This window comes from Eretmochelys imbricata, chromosome 1, assembly GCF_965152235.1.
Source record: "Eretmochelys imbricata isolate rEreImb1 chromosome 1, rEreImb1.hap1, whole genome shotgun sequence".
In the NCBI taxonomy this organism is placed as follows: Eukaryota; Metazoa; Chordata; order Testudines; family Cheloniidae; genus Eretmochelys; species Eretmochelys imbricata.
In genome coordinates, this window is record NC_135572.1 from 69254499 (window position 1) to 69267868 (window position 13370).

Genomic DNA, 13370 nt, shown 5'->3' on the forward strand with positions numbered 1-13370 from the left:
ACTTGATCACCGATGAGAGCCTAGTGAGTGCCAATTTTTTTTTCTGTCATGGATGTAAATTAGAAAAAGAAATGCCTTACTGAATGCAGAAGGGGCGCCCTGGCACAATTGAACCTGTTCCTCTCTCTACTTGCTTAGATACTAGAGATCAGCAAAGGCTCAGATAGAAAGGGAATTGATACAAATCTCTGATCATTCCTCAAACTGATCTCAAAACTATTTATAAGGTTGGAAACTGATGTGCTAAAACCCTCATCAAATATTTACTCTACCTTTAAGACAAATGGTGGGCCTCCTGACTGTCATTTTATTTGTACTGTGAAGTGCCTATATTACTTCAGGGAATTATAATAAATAATGGATATTTTTCTTCTATTTCTAAACTTCCAGTAGGCTCTTCTGGTCTGCTCCCCACAACCGTTCCTTGAAGATGTTTCAGGACTCAGCTGCTCTGGCAGCTTCTCCCCTGGATGCTAGTTGCAGCTGAATAGAAATCTTACATACTTTTGGATGCACAATGACATCTGTTGCATAAAGTCCTCAAAGTAAATTATGGGAGAAGTATGTATAGCATGTTGTATTTGCTGTAGCTAAAGATTTATGTTAGAGTGAGCTTAAATATTTACATAGATTGATGTGAATTTATAACTAATGCAGTTACTAATGAATAAAATGCAAAAAAAAAAAAAAAAAAAAAAAAGCAGTATTGAAGTGTAGTGGATAGAACCTCCCCCATGACTTTAGGACAATGTCATGACAAAAATCTAGTGAAAAGGTTTTAGAGGCTTAAGGTGCTATTACACTCCCAGAATAAGCTTCTCTTCATAGGAACATGTTTCAGACCACTGCAATAACAGAGCCAGGAAACAAAAATCTAAATTGAGAGAGACACTGCAAGCAGCATACACATAAAATCATCACTAATTATGACCATAAAAATGGGCCAGATTTGGAAGTGAAAACAAGTGTGCGCCACTTTGGTAGAAGACAATCAAATCAGTGAAAGAACAGAATAGATTGGAGGAAAAAAATGGGTCTGAAATGTCAGCCGTAGGGCATTATGTGCTACAGTGCTTCCTTTATGAGATTAGGTTTCTGGAACTAAAATGATCAATGACACCTTATGATCGATTCTTGAGAAGCCCAGCCTTTCCAATGGACAGTACCATAGGGATTGCAGAGGAAGCAGACAGGAAGAGCAAAGTATCTTGCTGCAGAACCTGAGAACCTTTAAAGGACAGCTCCTCATCTGGAAGAACTATCTTTCAGACCTAATATATTCCAAATATTATGGAGTTTTATGCTATCTAGATGACAGATCCTTGTTACAGAGGGAAAGGGGGAAGTTTATTTGTGGAACTAGACACCTGTGCTGAAACAATAAATGATAGGTTTGGATTACCTATGAAAAAGAAAAAATGTGTATTTTTCCAAATGAGTTTTATTATTTAGAGTCATATGACTGCACAGAAGGCTTACAGACTTTTCTAGAAAAAAATGAAGTTGTGTCCAAACTTATTGCACCTAAGAATTTCAGAATGTATATAATTTTTCGTTCTGTTTAATTATTCTGGATAGTTATTAGCTAGCTGTGTACAGTAATAAACCCACCGACAGCTGCTAAAAACGAAAAGGATAGTACAGTAAAAGCTGTGTTATCCGGAACTTTACCAACCGGAAAGCTCTATAAACCGGCATTTCTGATCTTCAGTGAAAGGCTGGTTTATAGTCTGGTTGGCTCAGGGCTGGCAGGCTCCCTACCTGGCTCCGTGTGACTCCCCGGAAGCAGCGACATGTCCCTGCTGCTCCTTGGCAGAGGAACAGCCACGAGGGGTTCAGAGTGCAGGAAAGTTTGTGGGGTTGGGGCGCAGGAGCGGGGTGCCAGGTGCGGGCAGATCCCTGCAAATGGCAACCTGTCCTCTGCACGCTGCCTCCGCCCCACCCCAAGCACTGGCTCTTCAGCTCCCATTGGCTGGGAACCAATTTAAAACTACAAGGGGAAATCTGACATCTGAGGATTTTGCTCCAGTGAACTAAGGAAAACTGTTTTGGAACTATAGTTACTTTCCACCAAGAGAGGGAGCAGGGTTAAAGAAGTAAAACAGACTGAGAAGAAAGCAACTGCAGGTCCACAGCATCAAAAGAAAGAAGCTTTCAAAATAGATATTAGTATGTTTTGCTAAACTTTTTTTTTTTAAATCTTTGTGATATGTTACTCGAGGATTTATTTAATGATGCCCCTCACTCTGCCATGTACCAAAGTCAATCCATTAATACTTGGCAGCCCACTCACTGTCCTCCAGTGAATCAATTTATTCGAGTCCCACAGAGTTCTCTCCTGAGACTGTAGAAGGGAACCCTCCCAGCACACATCCAGGGCACCCCAAAAAAGGAAGCAGTGGTCTGAAGAGGAGGGAGGCAGCTCAAGCAACTGTGGTGGGCACCTGCCTACCATCTGAGCAGAGGTTTATTATATAGGAGATCTGAATAACCCCCCCTCATCAGATAAAGGGCTTGAAAAAAGAGACTGCTGGAGTGGTTGGGACTGACCCATCTCCAGTGACCCCTGCCACAGAAGTGGAGGACCAGGCACACCCGCCTTCTTCTCCCCCACCCCTCTGGGGAACTATATACCTTAGCAGTGGATGCTGTTTTTGGCTGAGCTAATATTGACACTGAAGTTGCCTGCAGATTTAGGAAGACCTCCCTGAGGTTTTATACTCTGGTAAGATAACTGTCTAAATAAGCAATCACAAATACAAAAGGAATATATAAGAAAACTCAGATTATACCAAAGTTGATGATACTTAGCCAATAAATATTCCTACTTGCCATGTATGAATGAATGGGCGGGTGAATTTCCAAAGCTATATTCATAATTCTTTTTGCCTGCACTGTGTTTAAAGGGAGCTCAGTCTAGGTATGTCCCTGAAATGCATATTTACATAGCACATTCATGATGGGCTAATCTGTTAATCCTCATTTGCGGGGACAAACAAGCAAAGTGCTATATTGCAGCACTAACACTTAATAGGTTCCCCCTTGTTTTAAGCTCAAAATAAGCCACTGGCTTTTACAGGACAGTGATATAATCCTTGACTTCTATTCAAATTTCAAGGCTGTATCCAGGGCAAATGCTAAATTAATGCAAGATCAAGAAGCTGCTGGTACATTTGATTTCAGTTTAGAATTACTGGCACATGATCCCTCTACCACAGGTAGAGGTTCTAGACTATAAAAAAAGGTAAGATGGTACCGAAAGGCCTATGGCACTTCAACTTCCTAAAGAATAACTAAAACAGAAACAAAAATAGAAAAAAAAGCTCTGATGTTCAATTTGAGATTCTACATGGGGAAAAAAAAAAGTGAACCTTTATATTTTTATTAAAATGTTTGGTCAGAATAACTGCTTCATCAGCTGTAGTTAGGGAAATGAGCTCTGATTTTAGCAGGACATCAGGCACACATCTGCCTGGAAATTTTGATACATTCTTTCTGGTAACAGTTAGTGGTTAAAAGAAAAAGTTATCATAACCAAACAGGATTGAAATGAGTGATTCAGCAGAATGTGCAGTACACTTGGTGGCGATGTTCAGCTCAGATACAGAACTATTGAGTGCACACTGAGAGGGAAGTCAACAAGCCTGAAATGTGTTGCTTGCTACTGCAACAGGCAATGCTTCAAAGTGGGCTCATATTTTTGTTTTCCTAATCCTAAACTGATAACAGAAAAACTAAGATGACTTGATTTTAAAAATAACAAAAATCAGAATTTCTTTCAAGATCTCAAGTGCGAAAGTGGCTACAGGAGAAACATAAAACTGAAGATTAAAGACTGAGTATCAAGTGTTCTCTTCCGCCAAAATATTAAATCCTAGTATCAAACTCAGTCATGGGCTACATCCTACTTCCTTGGATGTACTCATCAGACTTCTATGTCAGACTAAAATTCTGCAGAATTTAAAGCTTCCATGTTTAAAAAACAAAACAAAAAACAACTCATGTTTTTAAAAACCCTGCCGATTGGGAAATGATACTATGTTCTTTGACAGAGTCTTCAGAACTGGCTGATAAAAATAGCAATATTGAACATATCCACTACTGGACACAGATATATACAAATTACAATTCAAATAAAAGTATGGTGAACTGTAGCAATTTTGTAATTGATTCTCAGCATGTTACTTCAACAATGCTATAAACAATATTTATATTTTGCATTCACTATATCCTTTTCTGTTACAACTATTTAAGAAAACCAAAAATATTTAACGAACAAATCAGGCAGAGTAATTAGTCCCTCATAAGCACAAATGGCATCTCCATTAGCAATATTTTTTTTAACTATTTGTTCGCCAAAAAGTGACAAACATTTCACCAACTCAAAAGTGGTCAAGGCAATTTTTGACAAATTTTGTTGAAAAATTTACTTCCAGATGGATACTAAGTATGCAAACTTCATTTTGAGAGGACTAGTTTTCAGTAACTGAATACAGGAGAGTCTGGCCTTCTCATCCTTAATAACACAGCTAACATAACATTATTTTGTAGGTTATCCAACATATAGTCACACATTAGAAACAAAGGCCCTGATCCTGATCTTAACTTTATGCATGTGAGTAGTCCGCTAAGTTCAATGAGACTACTCATGTATGGAATTTAAGTGGTTATAGGACCAGGGCCAAAATTAGGAACAGTATTCGATCATAAGGTCTTCCGTTAAATGGTTTGTTAATTGCTCTCATCATGCTAACACAACACACACCACTTATGTTACCAGATTAATACACAGTACTGTATGATACTCCCTGCTGATCCTTTGCAACTCCAGCTGCAGTTCTATTTATCAAGAAAAATGCCAAATGAAAAGAAATGGAGTAAATACCAATGAATCTCTAATTCAACATTATCAATATTTTGCAGTGGTTAAAATATGTGCCCCTAGAGTCCACTTCTATAACACAGCTCATAATCCATGGGAGGCACGGGGCGGAAACTAACAGTTTCTCGGGTTATTTAAATGCTACATCTGAAAACAAAACTAAAATTAAAATAAACAAAACCATCAAAGGCTAGACTAGGTCAGCAAAGTACCCTGAAAAGATAGTTTAGGGATGCAACATATGAGAGGCAGGTAATCCTTTAACAACTAGGTCCCAATACTTTATTTCTAATACATTTATATCTAAATGATATAGAAAACCAGGACTATCACAGCAGTCTTCAGAAAACACAGATCAACAGGCTAAGCTGAGATAAGAAGAACATGCCATTTATGAATATGGTTTATTACCATGGTTACAAGCTTTCAGAACAGGCCTCTGATTGGTTGGGCTGAGATTTTGCAGTATATCTGTAAAAGCGAAGAACAAAAGAAACATAATACAATCATCCATTAACTTTCAGAGGTGTAACCATATTGCCAGGTAGATTTTTTCCCCTTCAGGTTAAATATTTCTGGGAGCAAAGCAGTGTTAAATACCAGTAAAATATCTGACTCAGTGGAGAATGTTATGACTTTTTCTTCCCATTTAATTATGCTACTATAAACCCAAAAGAGATATGGTGCATATGTTTCTGTAGAAGAGTCTTGTCATAACAATCAGGCTATGTTAAGTTCAGTACATTGATTTGCAAACTGGTACTGACATCAGCCAACTGGAATGAGCATCTCTGTGAAATTTGTCATTGCAAGAAGAGGATTATGCATGCTGCTGGGACTCCAAGGAATTCCAGCCTGCAGCACACTGCACTCATGATACATTTTTTAAGCAAAAATGTCTTTCTATGCCATAATTCCTTAGAAAGTAACATGAACAGGTATAATATTCACCTTTAGGCCTTGGTGTCCGTTTTCTCCGGTCTCGGAAAGCAGCACCTGACTGCAAGGCCTCCAGCAGGCTATCCATCACTCCTGTCTCATCACCCTCTGTGAAAAGAGATGGAGGGAATTCCATCAGACCCTCAGGGTTACCACAGCAATGTCAAAGCATACATGAGAGTGGAAAAAAAAAAGCCTTGTGCCATTACTAAAATTAGCAATTTCAAACATAGACAAGCCTTTAACTTGCCCATAAATCAGCTCTCATAATGAAATCAGTTTCATTAACGTTTGTACTGCTGTTCAGTAAAGTGGACCAAACTTTATTTGATTCACTTCACACAACTGCTTTCTATAGTGAGATTCAATACTACCTTCAAATGGAATATGGTTCTATTTACGTGTGCATCTCTGAACCCTGTATGAAACCACAACCCATTGTGAATCACACATTTCACTTGCAGAAAGTGGTTACTTTTAGAGAATCAGCTCCTCGCCTAAAATCAAAAAGTTGTTTAGGACACATTTGTTATTAAAATTCTGTTGTCTGAACTGATAGCAAAAAATTGTACTTCTCTGTAGACTTTTGAGAGCCTGTCTCCCCAAAAACATTCATCACATTAGACAAAAACGATAATTTGAGTCACTGTTCTATAAAATCAAGCGAAAATCATTTCTCTACATGAAGCCAACAGAATAACACTGGACTAGAGTTAACATGGACTATAATGAACATGTTCATAGATAATGTACAGAAACCAGCTTCGCGCTCTCGCTTAAAAAACTGTGGTACATATTAAATAATTTACCAAATTTAGAGTATTTCTACTTATCGTATTAGACACAAAAACACGGTCCCATAAGTATAAATGTTACCATAAATGAGGTTACTCATGATTTGTGTACATGCATTTATACCAACAGTACCATGAATAAACTTGCTTACGTTATCAAATAAATTCATGATTAGAGCAATTTTGACCTTCAGCGTCAAGTTTACAACATCAGAGTAAACCAACTGGTCTATAGAGCTTTCAGATTAATGACTGAAAGCCATCTGCACCAACCTCCACTTTACTTGGAAACCTCTAGGAATGAGTGAGTTTGCCCTGGAATATCTAGATGATACTGCCATAGACATTCAAATATGAGAGGCACATCTTGCCCGTGTGAAGGCAATATTTCACCAAATTCAGAAGGCTGGATTAGCAGTGAAAATGGAGAAGCACAAAGTAGAGAAATGGCAGAGATATCTTACTTGGGACACCAGGCTGGAAATAGGAATATCACTCAAGCCATCTAAGATGGAAGCTATAAGAAACCGCGCCATTCCTCAAACCAAAAAATGGGCCAGATCTTTTATTCCTATATTCATATGGACCACCATCTAATCTGACCTTCTGTATAACACAGACCATAGAACTTCCCCAAAATAATTCCTAGAGCATATCTATTAGAAAAACATCCACTCTTGATTTAAAAATTGTCAGTGATGGAGAATCCACCACAATCTTTGCTAAATTGTTCCAAAGGATAATTAACCAAACTGATAAAAATATGCACCTGACTTCTAATATGAACATGCCTAGATCCAATGTCTAGCCACTGAATTCTGTTATCTCCACTCAGTTTGAAGGGCATGAACAAAAATGTCTGGTTCCAAGAGATAAGTTGTTTGGGATTGCATTCCAGCAAAACAGAAGAGAGAAGCCTAAGAACTAAGGAGGACACATGAGTTGGTGAGCTGAGATATAAATATGAAAAATGCTATCTAAAAGCTAGGCATCATCATCATGATGTCTGGCATCCTGGATTCTAACCTAGCCCAAACTTTAATATCCCCTCTATCCCCCCCAAAAAAATCCTCGAAAACAAACAAAAATAACTTCCTAAATATAACCTTTCCTGATATAGAGGTACAGTCACTACTTCTCTAATTTAAAAAAATAATACATTTAAAAATAAAAATAGGAGATATAAAATGTTAGTTTTCCAGCCTTACAGCTAGGTAAAACAGTCACTGCTTCAAGCAAACCCATTTCAAATGTAAATCAATTCCTTCACAAATATTCTTGTCACTTAAAAATTCTCTGTGGTACCACAATACATGTAATATTAATATGGGGGCCAAAGATCAATCAGATTAATAACTTAATTTCTGCAGCTACGCAATTAATTGCATTTATTTTGCACTACTGGGCCTTTCACCTGCATTTTGTGCATTAAGAAATCTTTTGTAAGACTACTTATAACTTCAAATAGCTGTGACAGATTAGTTTCCCTTTTTCCCACATATGGACATTCCCTCCAAAGTTACATTGGTCTGAAGGACAGGACAGGCACTATTCAGCTGCGGTAGGCTTAATATCCAGTACTACATGTCTGTTTAGGGCTAGAAACGAAGATTTCCATCTCTTCCTTACAGTATAGCACTTGTTACAGACCTAAGATACTGATCCTTAAAATTGTGGAATTATTATTATTTGTGGGGAAGTTATTTAGCTATTTCTATAGCTTTATTAGTTATAATTTTCTTCTTCATTTGCAAGGCTCACAGGTAATAAGGGATCCTATCTTTACAGGAAGAGGGATATGAAGAGAGAAGTAACAAATATTTATAAGACTAGCTAAAACATTTAAAAAATAGTATTCCTGTATGTGGCATATATAAACGATGGTGAGGAGTGGTATATAGGTTTTCTTGACATGCATTTAGGATGACTTGCATAACCCACTAGTGGTTAGGCCCATTATAATTAACATGGCAATCCCAAATTCGTGACAAAGAAAATCTTCTTGCTACACTATATTCTACCTTCTGCCTTTTCTTATATTCAGACTCCACCTGACTAATTTCATGTGATTTTCTTAGATACTCACTTTTGTGACTGAAATACATGCTTGATATCAAGAGAAAGGTGAAGCTCTTGGAAAACTTGAGGCACAACCTTTCAGTTATTTGAGTTACAAAGAAGGGGAAAAAAAGTCTTTGTCATTAGTAAAATCTGTAAATGTTGTGCATACTAGTAATTCAAAAGGGGCTGAACAAAAAAGCATACCCTGAAATTTGTACCATCACTAGTTACTGAGGAATAGTTGTGGGCTCAGTTTTGAGGGGGAAAAAATGAATAAGTTTATGCAACCCAAAAACTTCCTTATTCATCTCAGAATTCTGCATAGTCTAACAAAGCCCCCACCCCTTTCTAACATCATGCACAGACAGAGAAAAGCCCATTCTGCCTGTCCACCTTGATCAGGGGCCTGGCAGAGACAGGAACTGTTGCTTTCAGGCTCATTTCAATGTAGCTTCTGTCCTTGTCTTTTATGATCTCTCTCTCACACACCCCCCTCCCCCGGCCCATTTACCTTTTCAAGACCTCTACAGACTTGATAGTTATTTCAGGAAGAATTAAAGAGCAGTTTTCAAAAAAGATGAACCGCAGCATAATGTACTACACTATATAAATACAAATACAGAATAGAGACTTTAAATAATTATATTATTCCTATTCAATTAACAGGAAAAATAACCTTTTGAAGTGTAATTATTAATGCCATTTGAGGGTACTATCCATTTTTCACACTTGCATGCAATATATTGTATTTACAAATTAGGCTACAGATCAAGGCTTCAGATTATTAGCAAACGAAACCTATTGTGTACATGTTTTTAAAACTCAACTTTTCTAGTAATTTTTCCTTTCGTATGGATATAGTCACAAAACTAGGTTAATAATCATTACACACAAATTACCGACAGTTAATTTTCTCCATCCAAAACACAGAGTAAGAGCTAAATGTTCAAATTTCTGTGTCTGTAATTAGAAACCACATTTCTATTTTAGCAGCTATTGTAAGTGCAGATTTAAATGCCTACACGTGAATGTAGGCAAGTAAATTAGCATGTAGGTGCCTAAATACAGATTTAAGGACCTACTTTTATGCAACCAAATTTGGCAGGAGAGATACAAAGTAAATATGTTTAAAATAAGGGCATTAAAAATCTTAAACAGAAATATACTAGAAATATTAGTTCTCCATCAGCAGGAATAGAAGAACATGATTGTCATAAATCCTATATTACAACATAACGCTTCCTACACTCATAACTTCAGATCATGTATGTAAACTGCTGACCTGAAATTATCAGATTTAGGATTAACCAATGACTACTCAAATATCAGTGATTCAAGATATAAAATGATTCAGCTAAACAGTTTTAATGCACTGGCATATTGTTATCACATATATCATTTTGAATATGTGTTTGAACAGGAAAGTACTATGTTGTTATAAGATTACTTGTGGACAGAGATACGACTTTTCACTTTAAAAAAATGCTTTCCCACCTTTCCACAAAGAAACAGTTAAAACAACGTTGAGTCACATTAAGGATGATAGGTTTCAGAGTAGCAGCTGTGTTAGTCTGTATTCGCAAAAAGAAAAGGAGGACTTGTGGCACCTTAGAGACTAACAAATAATTTGTTAGTCTCTAAGGTGCCACAAGTACTCCTTTTCATTAAGGATGATAGAAGTTCACTTTACCAAACAAATAGTATCTAACAGTGTGACCCTATATAGAAATATTTTTCCTCTTTAAGGTGTTGTGTCTATATCCTGCTATCTTCAAAATCCTGCAAATCTTTTTGAAGAAATGCTAGTCAAACTGCAGGGCAGCAATTCAGGAATAATTTAACACATGTGCTGTCAGCATTGCCTAATCCAGCTGTGCAGTTAAGAACTTTATCTGAGACCAGGGAGTTAGACTGTCAGTTTCCATTGGGATCTAACTGATGACATGGCAATTAGACAAAGCTCTTTGTTATACTGTAATTAACTGACAGGATCAAACCTCAACCCAGATGATTATGCTAATAAGGCCAACTGAGAACTTTCTAACACCACCTACTCTAAAGAACTCAAAGACCTCCCACATCACAATTTACCCAGGAACTTAAGGATATCATCAAATCCTTTCCCAAACAACTCCAAGAGAAACTCTACAAACACATCCCCTATGAACCCACCAAAGGGACCTTCTATATCTTTCGTAAGATACACAAACAAGGGAACCCAAGCAGACCCACCATATCTGGCCATGGCACTCTTACTGAAGAAATATCGGGACTCTCAGAAACCATCCTCAGAATTACAAAGTTAACATTTTAACTCATTTAACATTTATAACCTTATTTATTTATTTAGTTCTCATATTTGGATGAGGTTTTAGGATTCATATATAGCACTTCCGAATATTTAACTACATTTATATTTTTATCAAGTCTGAATTTCCCTGGCCTTCAATAGAATTGTTTATACAAGAATTCCTGAGCTTTTAATTTTAAAGTTGGTGAAAAATAAGTTTTGGAACCAAAACTATAAAATTCCAGAAGGTAGAAAAATTTTACTGTGTTGGTAATTTATATTACGGTGGCAATAAATTTAACTGTCTTACACAGAAAATAAATGTACTACACTGGTGCCATAATGAGTTAAACCTCTGTTGTCAAATAGACTGATGATTTAGTATCTACTACAAACATAGTAGTGAAGTTGAGGTGGAAGTACAGTTGGCAGCTATTTAAACAGAAGTTCAGTTCCCAAATCTAAATTTCTGACACTGGTAAAAAAAAATATAGCACCGGGAGTGCAGACACATTACGCAGATTTATAGTTCTGTAGGAGACAAGGTAGGCAATGTAATATCTTTTATTGGACCAACTTCTGCTGGTGGAAAGACATGCTTTCCAACTACACAAAGCTCTTCTTCAAGTCTGGAAAAGGTGCCGAGAGCCTTACAACTAAGTCTATGTTTACACTGCACACCTTACAATGTGCTGTGCCGCTGCAGTCACGCTGTTGTAAGGTGCGCAGTATATACACTCTTTGTTGCTGGGAGAGAGCTCTCCCAGCGACAAAATAAAGCCACCCCGAAAGAGGGGTGGTAGCTTCATTGCCAGGACAGCGGCACTTTTCATCGTTAAAACTTTTGTGGTTCAGGGATGTGTTTTTTCATACTCCTGAGCAACAAAGGTATTAATTATGAAAGTGCAGTGTAGACAAAGCCTAAATACAAGATGGAACAGATTGTTTAGCATAAGTAGTTTAACATTTATTTCAAGAGAACGTTCACAGTGAAGTATCCCATTAATACCTCTCCAGTATAAGGGCTTCTCGACACTTAAAACGCTGCAGCACTTCAGTAAAGACACTACCTATGCCAATAGCAGGGATTCTCCCATCAGCATAAGTACTCCACCTCCCTAAGGCTGTCTACACTGGGGTTAGGTTTGTTTAACTATGTCATTTAGGGATCTGAATCTTTCACACCACTGAGCAACATAGTTATCCTGCTTTAATTTCATGGCGTAGACCAGGCCACAGCCAAGTTCTGTAGGAGAGCTAAGTCAAATGTTTACAGAAATAGTTCCCCTCAGATTTAAATTATTGTGGCAACACAAAAAGTTCAAATCAACTCCAAAAGAAATGAAAACTACAAAGGAGCTGCTAAGAAAGGACAAGAACTCGTATTAATAAGAATTACAGTACTATCCAGGCTGCTGCAGACATTACTAAAATTGTGCTCCATTTCTGGAGCTGAAAATAGTAGGAAGAACCTCTAGTAACTGAGAAAGGAATGGTAATGGCAATGAGAAATTACAGATTACTGTTTTGCTGTCTGTTCACATTCTGTATTAATTAGCCAAGTATTCTAATATTATTTCTATACCCTTATGCAAAAAATAATTTTCACAGTGATCACACCTCATACTTTATTTGCATGTTTCCAAAGTAGCAGCGTGGCTCTTGTGCCTGCAGAAGTGTCTCAGCTAACTAATACTTCTCTCCATGAACCCCTTCAACAATCCAGGGGGAATGCAGGGTAGCAGGGAAGGGGGTAGTTTAGGGGCCGTGAGGAGTGCAGCTCCAAGTCCTAATCTATTTGATACATCAGGAGCAACCCAAGGTATCTGATGTGACTGCTACAGCTCCTCCCATAATCATGAAAGGAGTTGAGATTTGGGCAACCCTCTGCATATCACAGGCACATGGCTGTGATTGCAGGGGGGGAGGAGGGAAGCACACAGGCACATGAACATTAGTGTCTATTATCTGCGCAACATCCATGTGTAGTGAGGGCTGATCTGACTGCTCATCTTGCAGGGACTCTGCACATGCTCCTGTGTTGCCATGGTTACTGCCCAAACTGTTTCCCAGAATAGGGATTGTCAGCTGAGGGAAGAGAAGGTGAAAGTGGAAGTCTCACCTTTCTTAAAGAATGCACTGTTTGTGCCTATGGTGATGCTGTCTGTATCTTTTTTAATTTAAATCGGCTTTTTTTGATAAAATGTTTTTTGAGAAAAAACCTATCTAAAGATAAAGATATATTATAGCTCAAAGATATCTCATCATGGAATAGGGATTATAAATTCTAATTCTATAGTATGAGACAATATATTCATGTAATGTTTACGAAAAGTTTTGTAAATGAGTTCCAATAGTTCATGGATTAGGGACCCAATCTTATGGGGTTCCAGAGGCTTCAGTA

At 37.5% G+C, this 13370-nt stretch overlaps 1 protein-coding gene across 1 annotated transcript in view; it reads right to left on the reverse strand.

Moving 5' to 3' along the window:
- DIAPH3 (diaphanous related formin 3) overlaps positions 1–13370 on the reverse strand; it is a 531747-nt gene that overhangs the window by 114752 nt on the left and 403625 nt on the right. Inside the window, exons 26-27 of the mRNA XM_077806852.1 lie at positions 5834–5929; positions 5294–5353 (exon numbers count right to left, since the gene is read on the reverse strand). Of these exons, the coding sequence (XP_077662978.1) occupies positions 5294–5353; positions 5834–5929 (156 nt within the window). The remainder of the gene's footprint in view (positions 1–5293; positions 5354–5833; positions 5930–13370) is intronic.